This window comes from Hyla sarda, chromosome 1 (assembly GCF_029499605.1).
Source record: "Hyla sarda isolate aHylSar1 chromosome 1, aHylSar1.hap1, whole genome shotgun sequence".
Classification (NCBI taxonomy): Eukaryota; Metazoa; Chordata; class Amphibia; order Anura; family Hylidae; genus Hyla; species Hyla sarda.
The window spans coordinates 253,737,882-253,752,144 of NC_079189.1; the positions used below are offsets into that span (position 1 = coordinate 253,737,882).

At 41.0% G+C, this 14,263-nt stretch overlaps 1 protein-coding gene across 1 annotated transcript in view; it reads right to left on the reverse strand.

Annotated features, from left to right (window-relative positions):
- Positions 1-14,263, reverse strand: part of ADGRL3 (adhesion G protein-coupled receptor L3) — a 961,109-nt gene that overhangs the window by 447,378 nt on the left and 499,468 nt on the right. The window contains exon 14 of the mRNA XM_056570909.1: positions 12,938-13,146. Within this exon, the coding sequence (XP_056426884.1) occupies positions 12,938-13,146 (209 nt within the window). The remainder of the gene's footprint in view (positions 1-12,937; positions 13,147-14,263) is intronic.

Here is a 14,263-nt window from a genome sequence, read left to right on the forward strand (position 1 = left end):
TGTATGTGAATCAATATGTAATTTATTTGACATGTCCCTTTCCCTTACAAGCAGAGTGATTCAAAGTTAGAAAAAATAACATTTTTCTTGAAATTTTGGAATTTTTCACCAAGAAATGTTGCAAGTACAGACGTAAATTTACCACTAACATAAAGTAGAATATGTCACGAAAAAACAATCTCTGAATCAAATTTATAAGTAAAAGCATCCCAGAGTTATTAATACATAAAGTTATAGAGGTCAGATTTGCAAAAAATGCTCCTGTTCTTAGGGTTATAGTGGGCTCCATCCCCAAGGGGTTAAAAAACACACATACATTACTGTAAACCCGACATGTTTTGTCCGGTTGTATTGCGGCAGAAATTCTGTCTGTGCCAGAATCTTTGCCAGAATTACACAAAATCCTCCCAAAAAACTCTCCATTTGGCTGAAAAACCTGAAAGAGAGGAGTGGCTGTTGGGAAGGGGGTATGGCCACCAAAAAAGGGGCGTGACCCCAAAATTTTCACAAAAGCCTAACATATTTACTAAAGTTTCCACAGAAAATGTGGTGGATTTAAATGGGCACTGTCATGAAATCTAAAAATTGATATGTTGTAGTACTTAAGTACTACAACATATCTCTAATATACTTTAATTAAAAAAAGTGATTTTAAACAAGTTTAAAATCACTTTTAAATTCGGCCACTAGGGGTCGCCCTCCTAGTGGCCGAATGCATTCTGCAGTGACGTCACTACTGGATTTCGACTCATTTCAGCCTGGCAAATGAGTCGAAATCCAGTCACTGCGGTGCTCGCTCGCGCCTGTCAATCAGACAGGCGAGAGCGAGCACGCTGATAGCTGGGGCTGCGCGCATTGGCCAGCTCCACTGGCCTCGCGCGCGGCCCCGCCCCCCCCCCCCCCCCCCTTACCCTGTCCGGAGGCCGTTACCCTGTCCGGAGGCAGCTCATTGATCCTCTGGTAAGTCTTCCTCACTGGAGGAATGGGGTGGGGGAAGCGGGGTTCGGGGGAGTGCCGCTGCTCAGCACTAGAGGTATGGGGGTGGGGAGCGGGGTTCGGAAGTAGCACTGCTGCGCTAATAAAGTTATTGTTTTCACCACAGGGTGCCTCCAGCTTTTTCACCACTACAACTCCCAGAATGCCCTGACAGCCAGTAGATGTTAGGGCAAGCTGGGAGTTGTAGTGGTGAAACAGCTGGAGGCACCCTGTATAGTGAGCTAAGGGCGGAAGTGCCGGCTCCAGCAGGCATCAGTGACGTGGTGCCTGCTGGGGAAGTCTGCCTGGTAGTGAGCACACTACCAGGCAGACAAAAAGGGATTTTAATATAGTAAAAAAAAAATGTAAAGGGAGGGAGGGGGTTAGGGAGAGATGGGCAATAGGCAGGGACAGAAAAAAAGAAAAAATGGATGGTGGGAGCTACACTTTAAGCTTAGGAAATCCCCACAGATCAGAGCATGTGTAAAAAAAAAAAAAAGCAAAATATAGGAAAACTTAAAAAATTTTGGGAAATCTTAGTAAATACCGTGGAAAAAAAATTGTAGGGAATGAAAACCTTAGGAAATTTCACTCTTAGTAAATCAGGGCCATTGTGTAAATAAAACTTTATTAAATAAAAAAACTCACCAAGTCACCTAATTAACCTATTTAGTAAAAAAAAAAACAATGGTGAAGTGCATCTCACGGAACCAAGCTGAGGTACACTGAGGTTAGAGAGGTTAGCTGTATAGTGCCAAAAATAAGTGCTCAAAGTCTAAAAAGAGATTGCATCAGAAGAGAAACAGTCCTCAAAATGTCTCAGTAGGTGTGGGTGTGTTTGGGGAGTAAAGAGCATATAAGCAGGTTTAATAAATAAAGACAATTTATTCTAAAATATTAAAATGGCAACTGATGCCACCAGAGGGCCCTTGCGGTGAGGGAACAGAATAGACTTATAAAATACTAACAGTTCTGAAAGTCTTGATAAAATTGCCAATCACTGGTTACCACCTGTAAATCTATAACATGCAAATATTTCACATGTCTCAATTTATCGGTCAAGGTCCAATAGCTTATTTCTGTAAAGAAAATTCTGTAGAGAAAAATTCACGGAAAAAAAGTTCTCTGCAAAGTTAATACCAGCATAGTATTACTCAATCCTGTGGATGAAAAAGGTTTATGCACTGCTCACTCTTCGCTGTCCTGCAGTCATGAAGGTAGTCCTGCTCTAACTGAACTGTGACAAGCAGAAGACCTGTAGTGGTATAGTATATCTTACTGCTGAAGCTGTTGGTGGGTGGCAGTGATGAGAGGTACAGATTTGTACGTCGTTGCTATCATATAGCTGACCAGCCTGAGTGGAGAATGTAGATGCTTGCTGAGGACAAGCAGCTCACAGGCTGGAGTGCTACTGATCTCCTAATGCCTTGTGGGGGTTGTGAGCACACACACTCAGAGATCATAATTAAGAAGTCCAGAGATCGGGGAGTAGTGCTAACTGGATGCAATGAACTAAATTGGTGGTAGCCTATGGCTCTTGTATATTTAATAGTCCAGACGCATTGCAAGGGTCCCTTCTTGGTGTGCTGTAGAAATGCTAATTCGTATAGGTGTGTGGGGCTGGTCACATGTATCTGAGTGTGCAGGTAAAAGCCTGACCTTGATTCATTACAGGTGAAAACCTGGACTGGATTCAGTGCAGATAATAAGGTAAAATCAAGCAGCAACTGTTTAAATACATTAACCCCTTAAGAACTCAGCCCATTTGGGCCTTAAAAGGGTATTCCGCCCTTAGCATCTTATCCCCTAACCAAAGGAAAGGGCATAAGATGTCAGATCGCCGGGGTCCCGCTGCTGGGGACCCCTGAGATCTCCACTGCAGCACCCCGCTATCATTACTGCGCAGAGCACGCTCGCTCTGTGCGTAATGACCGGCGATACAGGGGCCAGAGCATTGTTACGTTACGGCTCCACCCCCTCGTGACATCACGGCCCACCCCCTTAATGCAAGTCTATGGGAGGGGGCATGATTCTATTGTATTGAGGGGGCAGGCCGTGATGTAACCAGGGGGCAAAACCGTGACATAACGATGCTCCAGCCCCTGTATTGCCTGTCATTACGCAAAGAGCGAGCGTGCTCTGTGCAGTAATGATAGTGGGGTGCCGCAGCGGAAATCACGGGGGTCCCAAGCAGCGGGACCCCGGCGATCTGACATCTTATCCCCTATCCTTTGGATAGGGGATAAGATGCTAGGGGCAGAGTACCCCTTTAAGGACTCAGACAATTTTATTTTTACGTTTTCGTTTTTTCCTCCTCGCCTTCAAAAAAATTATAACTCTTATAATTTCATCCACAGACTAGTATGAGGGCTTGTTTTTTGCACGACCAGTTGTCCGTTGTAATGCCATCCCTCACTTTACCATAAAATGTATGGCGCAACTAAAAAAATACTATTTGTGTGGGGAAATTAAAAAGAAAACCACAATTTTGCTAATTTTGGAAGGTTTCATTTTCACGCTGTACTATTTACGGTAAAAATGACGTGTTCTTTATTCTTTGGGCCAATATGATTAAAATGATACCCATGATAACAAACTTTTCTATTACTGTTGCTCTTAAAAAAAATTGCAAACTCTTTAACCAAATTAGTACGTTTAAAATCACCCTATTTTGAAGACCTATAACTTTTTAATTTTTCCGTATAAGCGGCGGTATGAGGGCTCATTTTTTACACCGTATTTGCTTATATAATACTTTTAATAATTTTTTTATAAATTTTTATTGGAATAAAATGTTATAAAAAAGCAGCTATTTTAGACTTTTTTTTTACGTTCACGCCGTTCACCGAACGGTATCATTAATATTTTATCTTAATAGTTGGGATATTTACGCACGTAGGCGATACCAAATATGTATATAAAATATATATTTTTTTTTTTACACTTTTTGGGGGTGAAATAGGGAAAATGGGACAATTTACGTTTTTATTGGTGGAGGGGGTTTTCAAATTTTTTTTGCTTAATTTTTTTTACACTTTAATAGTCCCCATAGGGGACTACTTATAGCAATCATTTGATTGCTAATACTGTTCAGTGCTATGCATAGGACATATCACTGATCAGTATTATCGGTCATCTTCTGCTCGATCGCAGACCAGAGCAAAAGACCCCTGGAAGGCAGCCGAGGCAGGTGAGGGGACCTCCGGCTGCCATGCTGGACGATCGGATCGCCGCGGCAGCGCTGTGGGCAATCCGATCATCCATTTTAGTGTCCGCAAAGCTGAAAATGCTGTGATCTGTATTGATCATGGCATCTGAGGGGTTAATGGCACAATCGCGGATGTCCGCCATTACCGGCAGGTCCCTGGCTGCTATCAGCAGCCAGGACCTGACGCGCCGTACATGAGCATTGCTCCGATGCTCGCGGTTATGCATAGGAAGTAAATGTACGTCCTGGTGCGTTAAGTACCAGCTCACCAGGACGTACATTTATGTCCTGCGTCGTTAAGGGGTTAATAAATAAATGATTAAATGGCACTGGATAGAAAACAATGGAAATAAAAATATACAAATAAAATAAATTCTGTTCCATATGTAGATGGTAATGAGAGAATAATGGTAGCAGAAGATGATGAATAAGTGGGTATAAATAGAGGAAAATGCTATGTATGTCTATTTATGGAAATACTAAAATGAGGAAATAAATGTGAATACGGTTAAATACAAGAGACCAGTATGGAATAATATTAGATGAATGGAATAGGACTAACATATAAACACAAAATGGGTTAGGACACTCTCTGGGGAGAGTGCCCATAGTGCAATCTCTTCCCAAGCAGAGAGCCTCCAATTGTTGCAAAACTACAACTCCCAGCATTCCCGGATAGCCTTTGGCTGTCTGGGCATGCTGGGAGTTGTAGTTTTGCAACAGCTGGAGTCTACCTGTCTGGGAAGACACTGACAGAAGGGTCTGTTCACATTATACAAAACGTACAATGTGAAGAGAGCTTCACACTTAACACTCTACCTCCCGTCTGTAGCTCAGTCCCCTAATGACGTCATCACTAGGTGGCAAAGCTACAGGAACCTGACAGGGAGAGAGGGAGGTAAGGGGATCTCCTCTTCTGTATACACTATATACAGCTACCTATAGATAGCTGTATATAGTGTATACCACCCAAAGGGGCTATAGGAGCAGGGAGTCCTGTCAGTCTGGTGACGGGATTCCCGACTCCTGTATAGTATACAGGGGTACACTATGCACCTCTGTATACTATATGGCCCTGGGAGGCGAGTAGTGATGCTATACATCCCTCTTCATCTCCTTACACTCCGTGGACCGGGCCCTCAGCATCCGACCCACAGAGTGGTACCTGAAGACAGGGAAAAAAATGCCACAGGGTACAAATTTGGCTGTTTCCACACACCTGAAAAAACGCCAGAAAAAAACGCTAGAAAATCTGGCAGTTTTACCGGCAGTTTTTCCTGACTTTTTGCTGGTGAGAAAAAACCTCGGTGGAATCCTAGTCTTATTTATACAGTGGGTATCAAAAGTTTGGGCACCCCAGGTAAAAATTACTGTGCATAAAGAAGCCATGGAAAGATGGAAACATTTCCAAAAGGCATCAAATTACAGATTAGACATTCTTATAATATGTCAACAAAAGTTAGATTTTATTTCCATCATTTACACTTTCAAAATAACAGAAAACAAAAAAATGGCATCTGCAAAAGTTTGGGCACCCTGCAGAATTTATAGCATGCACTGCCCCCTTTGCAAAGCTGAGACCTGCCAGTGTCATGGATTATTCTCAATCATCATTTGGGAAGACCAGGTGATGTCAATCTCAAAGGTTTTAAATGCCCAGACTCATCTGACCTTGCCCCAACAATCAGCACCATGGGTTCTTCTAAAAGCTGCCTAGAAATCTGAAACTGAAAATAGTTAACGCTCACAAAGCAGGAGAAGGCTATAAGAAGATAGCAAAACGTTTTCAGATGTCAATATCCTCTGTTTGGAATGTAATTAAGAAATGGCAGTCATCAGGAACAGTGGAAGTTAAAGCAAGATCTGGAAGACCAAGAAAAATATCAGACACAACAGCTCGCAGGATTGTGAGAAAAACAATTTAAAACCCACGTTTGACTGCACAATCCCTCCAGAAAGATCTGGCAGACACTGGAGTTGTGATACATTATTCCACTATAAAGAGATGCTTGTACAATTATGGTCTTCATGGAAGAGACATCAGAAGAAAACCTCTTCTACGTGCTCACCACAAAAATCAGCGTTTGAACTTTGCAAATGAACATATAGACAAGCATGATGCATTTTGGAAACAAGTTCTGTGGACCTATGAGGTTAAAATTGAACTTTTTGTCCGGAATGAGCAAAAGTACGTTTGGAGAAGAAGGGGAACAGAATTTAATGAAAAGAACCTCTGTCCAACTCTTAAGCATGGGGGTGGATCAATCATGCTTTGGGGTTGTATTGCAGCCAGTGGCACAGGGAACATCTCACGAGTAGAAGGAAAAATGGTTTAAAAAAAATTTCCGCAAATTTTGGATGCTAACTTGAGGCCATGTGTGAAAAAGCTGAAGTTAAAAAGAGGATGGCTTCTACAAATGGATAATGATCCTAAACACACCTCGAAATCCACAGGGGATTACATCAAGAGGAGTAAACTGAAGGTTTTGCCATGGCCTTCACAATCTCTTGACCTCAACATAATTGAAAATCTATGGATAGACCGTAAAAGAGCAGTGCGTAACAGACAGCCCAGAAATCTCAAATAACTGGAAGACATTTGTAAGGAAGAATGGGCAAAGATACCTCAAACAAGAATTGTAAGTCTCTTGGCTGGCTACAAAAAGCGTTTAGAAGCTGTGATACTTGCCAAAGGGGGCAGTACAAGATATTAACTCTGCAGGGTGACCAAACTTTTGCAGACGCCATTTTTTTATTTTCTGTTATTTTGTATGTGTAAATGATGGAAATAAAATCTAACTTTTGTTGACATATTATAAGAATGTCTAATCTGTAATTTGATGCCTTTTGGAGATTTTTCCATCTTTCCTTGGCTTCTTTATGCACATTAATACAAATTCTTACCTGGGGTGCCCAAACTTTTGATCCCCACTGTATAAATAACACTAGGATTCCATCGAGGTTTTTTCTCACCAGCAAAAACGCCAGGAAAAACTGCCGGCAAAACTGCCAGATTTTCTAGCGTTTTCTCTGGCGTTTTTTCAGGTGTGTGGAAACTGCCAAATTTGTACCCTGTGGCATTTTTTTCACTGCCTTCAGAGTACCACTGAAGGCAGATGCTGAGGGCCCGGCCCACGGAGTGTAAGGAGATGAAGAGTGATGTATTGCATCACTACTCACCTCCCAGGGCCGTAAAGTATACAGAGGTGCACAGTGTACCCGTGTATACTATACAGGACTCCCTGCTCCTATAGCTCCTTTGGGTGGTATACACTATATACAGCTATTTATAGGTAGCTGTATATAGTGTATACAGAAGAGGAGATCCCCTTACCTCCCTCTCTCTCTGTCAGGTTCCTGTAGCTTTGCCACCTAGTGATGACGTCATTAGGGGACGGAGCTACAGACGGGAGGCAGAGTGTTAAGTGTGAAGCTCTCTTCACATTGTACGTTTTGTATAATGTGAACAGACCCTTCTGCCAGTGTCTTCCCAGACAGGTAGACTCCAGCTGTTGCAAAACTACAACTCCCAGCATGCCCAGACAGCCAAAGGCTATCCGGGAATGCTGTGAGTTGTAGTTTTGCAACAATTGGAGGCTCTCTGTTTGGGAAGAGATTGCACTATGGGCACTCTCCCCAGTGAGTGTCCTAACCCATTTTGTGTTTCTTTTTTCTTCTCATTTCAGATACGTGTATGCAGAGGATTGCGGTGGATTACGGCAGTGAACTAGGTTTTTTTCTTTTAATAAAATGGTTAACGAGGGCTGGGATGGGGGGGGGGGAGTGTTTAAATTAAAATCATTTTTCCAATGTGTCCTGTTTTTTTTTTTTTAAATAGAATTTTCAGGCTTAGTAGTGGAAGCCGTCTTTTTGACGAAATCCATTACTAAGCCGGGCTTAGCGTTAGCCCCAAAAAACCACTAGCGCTAACCCCCAATTATTACCCCGGTACCCACCGCCACAAGGGTGCCAGGAAGAACCGGTGCCAACAAGCCCGGATCGTAAAAATGGCGGTAACAGGCTGGTGTTATTTAGGTTGGGGAGGGCCAGTAAACAATGGTGCTCGACCACCGTGTTAATAACAGGCTGTTGCTGCTTGGTTGGTATCTGGCTGAGAATAAAAATACAGGGAACCTTATGCATTATTTATTTATTTAATTATGGGGGGGGGGGAAACGCATAGGGTTCCCCATATTTTTATTCTCAGCCAGATACCAACCAAGCAGCAACAGCCTGACGTTACCAGGGTGGGCAAGCACCATTGTTACTGGCCCTCCCCTGCCTAAATAACGCCAGCCTGTTACCGCCTAGGTCCAGGAGTGCCATTTTTGACGCTCTGGGCCTGTTGGTATCGGCTCTTCCCGGCACCCCTGTGGCGGTGGGTACCAAGGTAATAATTGGGGGTTAGCGCTAGCGGTTTTTGGGGATAACGCTAAGCCCTGGCTTAGTAATGGATTTCATCAATAAGACAGCTTCCCCTACTAAGCCTGATAATTCTATTTAAAAAAAAAACAGGACACATTTGAAAAATTATTTTATTGTAAAAAAACACTCCCCCACAGCCCTCGTTACCCATTTTATTAAAAGAAAAAAAATCTAGTTAATCACCGTAATCCACTGAATCTGCCGCAATCCTCTGCATACACGGATCTGAAACAAGAAGAAAAAGAAAACACAAAAAATGGGTTAGGACATTTTTGGAACTCTCAGCTGGGGAGAACACCCAAAATGCAATGTCTTCCCAAACAGAGAGCTTCCAATTGTTGCAAAACTACAATTCCAGCATGCCCAGGCAGCTTTAGACTGTCTAGGCATTCTGAGAGTTGTTGTAGTTTTTCAACAGCTGGAGTCACCCTTTCTGGGAAGACACTCGCAGAAGGGTCTTTTCACATTATACAAAACATACAAAGTGAAGAGAGCCTCACGTTTACCCCTCTGCCTCCTGTCTGTAGCTCAGTAGCTCTGGAGAAACATTAGGGTATTCTCCTCACAGATGTGGATCTGATAAACCTCATCCCTAAGAGACCTGGATTGAAATTTCGCAGAGGACAAACCGTTAAAAACATACTTGCCCCGAGACGTCTAAGAAAAGAAAAAACAAAAAAATCTTCCACCTCCACCCCGGGATCATACAAATGTGGAAGTAAGGGATATTTATGCTGCCAGACGACACAACACGATAGACAATCCTTCACATCAAAAAACATCTCCACAAACTTCAAAATACAAACACATATGGACTGTGGATCCTCATATATCATCTATTTGATTGACTGTACCTGTGGCACCTACTACATTGGAAGGATCACCCAGACTCTGAGATCGGCTCATTGACCACAGACATAATTGTCAAACAGGCTATTTGAAACACAGTGTATCAAGACACCTAACAGAAGACCATAATAAAGACTTCTCATGCTTGAAGATAACTCCCATATCAAACACATTCCAACAGACCTGTACAACAGACAAGCAGCCCTAAACAAACGGGAAGCTTATTGGATCTACAAACTAAAATGCCTTGTTCCTGACGGTTTAAACAAATGTATAGAATTATGATATTAGTCTATCCTCTTCTTTCCCTCCACAGCCTGTGGAGTCGTACACCATAAGTGGCGGGGCCGTGTATACAACGGCGTGCCGAGGCTCGCAACCTACAGCCACTACACAGGAAATCCAGTAGGGACTACAGATCAGTAAGTACCCACCTCCCTATTCTGTCCACATATGTTTTATACTCCCCACTCTGCTCTAAGCCCCCAGCAGCTGCCCGTTCCAGCAAACAGGCAACAGCCATTTCTCAGCACAACTCTCAAGCAGATTGAAATATAAAAAATCTATTTGACAGCCCTTCACTATCCCTATATCCATATAAGAATATTCAAGATGAAGAGCAGCACTCCCAAGCCAGCTGTGCGTGGGTGCAGTCAGTCTCTGGGACCCCGGTCCTGGGTCCAAAGGGCAATACAAACAAAGATGGCGACCGCAGCACTCCAAATAAATGTGCAAAAGAATTTATTCCAAGATAAATACAGGCAACGTTTCTGTGGCCTCACACCACCATTTTCAAGCAATGAATGAGTGATTTAAGGAGCCTTATATAGCAACACACATCAGGGCTCATCATACATAATTAAAAGTGAATTATTTCAAAAGAGACAGTAGCATGATAAAAAGTTGTAAATAGTGGTACAATATAAGAGGCCTGGAGGGCCAATATATATAGAGTTAAGGTGCTAATACAATAAAAGTGACACTAGTGCATTAAAACCATATATTCTACTAATAAGAATCAAGAAAATCAGGTGGTTCAACTAATTAAATATAAGAAGAGAGGCGGAGTTTACCGCACAGAGGAGCAATAGAGAACCATAAGCGCCATACAGTAATGTATGTCGGCGTACAGCGGCGTCCACGCTGCTTCCACTTCCGGGACAGTGGCACCGGTCAATCACATGATCAACTGACGTGTAGCTCACGTCAGTTGCGCGTCATTCGCGCATGCGCAACGGGGAATCTAAGTCCCGTGCAACCATATAGACAAAGGGCATAAGCCAATGTATAGAAAAAAGAAAACAAAATGGAAGTATGTAGTAATTCGCTATATATTTGCTCTGCACATGAAAAGAGTGGTCTAAAAGTAATAGGAACAAAAGTAGAAAAAATAAAAGAAAACAAAATAAATGTAGTGGTAAGCCTGGTCTTGAACCCACAACATTCATGTTCAAGCACCTCAGCACAATATTCTCCCAACCCCGTCACTTGCATGCTTCACCACCATCTCCCAGGACTGGGTGAGGGGGCAGAAGAATCCTATCTCAGGGCAGTGTTAGACATCACCTAATGAGGCAGGGTGATCATGCTGTGACGTCATGGGGCCACATGTTGCTGTGTGGAGAGTGCTGCACTCGTTAATGACAATCATTCTGTGGGAAAGACAGCCACTATTCAAGAAGAATATTTTGTAAAAAAATATAAAAAAAATAAAGAAAATAAAAAAGAATAATAATAATGGAGATAATAATAAAAATCAGAATATAAGAATATATATGTCTCTTACTGTAAAGGTGGCTTTATAACGATTTGTATCATCAGACTCATGTTCAAGGACTAACATTGGTTATTGCTACTCCATGTTTCTTTTATGTTATATGCATATTCAAATATATATCTGTCATGTCACATCCACAAGTCTTGTTCCTGTTACCATTATATATGATCGTACAATTTTGATATGTCTTTGAGCAAACCGCTACATAGATGTCTGTTTTCACATACATTTTTTTTTATTTCTTTATATATATATATATATATATATATATATATATACACATATATATATATATATATATATATATATATATATATATATATAAATATATATTTCCTCAAAATTAATGGAGCACTACTTCACCATAAGTCCTCGGTGCCAGCGCCCCGACCAGATCAAAGTCCTCGTAATAGAACAACAATGGCGCAGCACTCAAAAAGATGCACAAAACAGTGGATTTATTCCTTCATGTCATGTATGTTAAAAATGTTAATGGTCTAACCAGAGGATTTTAGAGCTTTTTTTAATAAAAAGTGTTTTTTTTAATAAAAGTGTTTTTTAATAAAAAGTGTTAAAAGACCACTAATGAAAGACAAGGGCGTACCTGAGGGCAAAGGGCATACCTGTTTGCTTTTGTCTTGCTCCCCTTCTATGACGCTCCTGAGTGCGGGTCATAGCGGGGACCTGTGGCTAATGCCGGACAACACCAATCACAGTGATTCCCAGCATTAACCCCTTAGACCTTGTAATCAAAGTTCTTTGAGGCAACTAAAATGTTAAACACTTCATGGCTGCTCAGTGGTGCTGATTGGGACCATCACGGTGGCAGGCTTAAACAGCAGAGCACCTATAACACTGATAAATGCTACGCTATGACATAGCATTGAATAGTGTATGCAATCTGAAGATTGCATGTAATGGTCCCGTATGGAGACTATAAAATTGTGTAAAAACGTTTTTTTAAAAAGTGAACCCCTTCCCTAATAAAAGTTTGAATCACCCCCCTTTTCCCATAAAAAATGTTAACAAAAACAAACATATGTGGTAACACCTTAAACGAGCTGTAATAATGCAGTCTAATTTCTAGTTTCACAGCACACGATATGGAGAATTACAGAATAAGTAAGCCCATACAGGAAGGTTGTTATTATGTCTAACACTACCCAGTTTTCTGTCTGACTTAAGTCACCCTGAAACCTGAATGTAAGTTCTGATTCTGCTCCTGTAACCTGCTTCCTACTCTTGTTGCCCTCTAAATCCTGTTCCTGAATTCCGCCTCTTCCTTGCCCTTTGGATCTCACTCATATATGTATTAATCATGTGGATATATGGAGAATATTGTAATTTGTTTGTTTTACCAACATGATTGTCTGCCACATACTAGGTTATCGTAGGATTCTGTCACACTTTTTGTTAATTTTCTGTAATTGATTTCTCTGGTTTTCACTTTTCAATCAAACAAATTGAAAAAAAAAATGAAAAAAAAAAAGCTATCAGGAGGAAATTAAATGAATAAATACAAGTCAAGATATAAATGCAAATGTATTATACTTGGCATTCTAAATGTCAGCATGAAATAATTAAATTATCTACTGGTATTGTTTTGGTGTAAATGACTTTATGCGCACATTTTTAGTTAGTAATGATTTTAAAGTAATGACTTATAAGCATACTTTTTTCTTAGGAAAAACAAAACCACTCACCCTAATGTGCTTAACAGTAAACATCACCGGGTCAGTTAGATATAACTTGCTTGTTGATTCTTTATACACAGCAGCAGTAATGACAGGAGAATTGACAACAACTGTATGATTTGTTGTCAAAGCTTCAGTTCCCAATTTTATGCTGGCATTCTCCGTGGACAGGTAGCGTCCGAGGTTATTGTACAAGACAAATGCGACTCTTATCTCACCTATAATTTAAAGAATACAAAATACAGTATGTAAATTGCAGGCAGTAAATTGGTCATTTCATATGGCAGAAGATTTGCAAATTTTCACAGGATCTTAATAAATTAAATGAACGCACTAGTGTTCGGCATCCCGGTGTGGCGTGAAGCCGCTTTACCTGCATGTCCCAGCAATAAACACGAAGTTACTACAACGTGGTGAGTTGCCTGTACTTTCTTCTTAACTATATGGATTTGCATTCACCTTGTCACTATCGCAGTACATGAGCACCACCACATGAAGACACGCTGCTAGCTAGAGTACGCATATAGACTACTCAAGGGAGAATATAGAGGGAGAGCAGTGCCAGCACTTCACTTTCTGTTATGAAGCCTTGTGATTAATAAATTAAATGTCTCACATATTTAAACTCAGTTTTACCAATAAGTTGTTCGTTCTTCAGAGGCAGTGATGGAATATAGCGCCTTACCTTATAGATCTGAAAATCATAGGTGTCTGCCGAAATTTTGTCCAATGGGTGATGGCAAAATTTTAATTTAAAGTGTCTGATCGCGAGGGTCTGACCATTGAGACCTCCTGCAATTTTCTCAAAGGTACTCAGCACTCCCATAATGGTAAAAAAAAATCAAACTGTATTCTTTGTTACATGCAAAAAATAAGTAAAAATAAGAACCTTCAACAGAGCAACGTTTCAACTGGCTCTTCCCAGTCAGCAGTGTAAAACAATCATAGTACAAAATATATAAAGGTCCCATAAAATTTATTAATCAATGGCCCATAAAGTACCAACGTATAAAAATTCATAAATACATCCTAAATCCTGTGCATAAATACATAAGGGATCTATCTCATATGTATGGGAATATATCATACGAGCATATGTATCTCATACAGTGCTACAGTGCATCAGTATTAACATAATGATCGTGTGTTATAGATATGTAATTAAGAAATGCATAAGAGGAACCAAGTCCATTCACCACCAAACTATTTTTTTTTACCAATCTGGGAGTGCTGCTGATTTTTTTTACCAATCTGGGCCTCTAACCAAGGCCTTGAGCATTCCATGCACTCTGTCAAGTATACTGAGATTTTATAGTGCAGTTATTTTTTCTACAG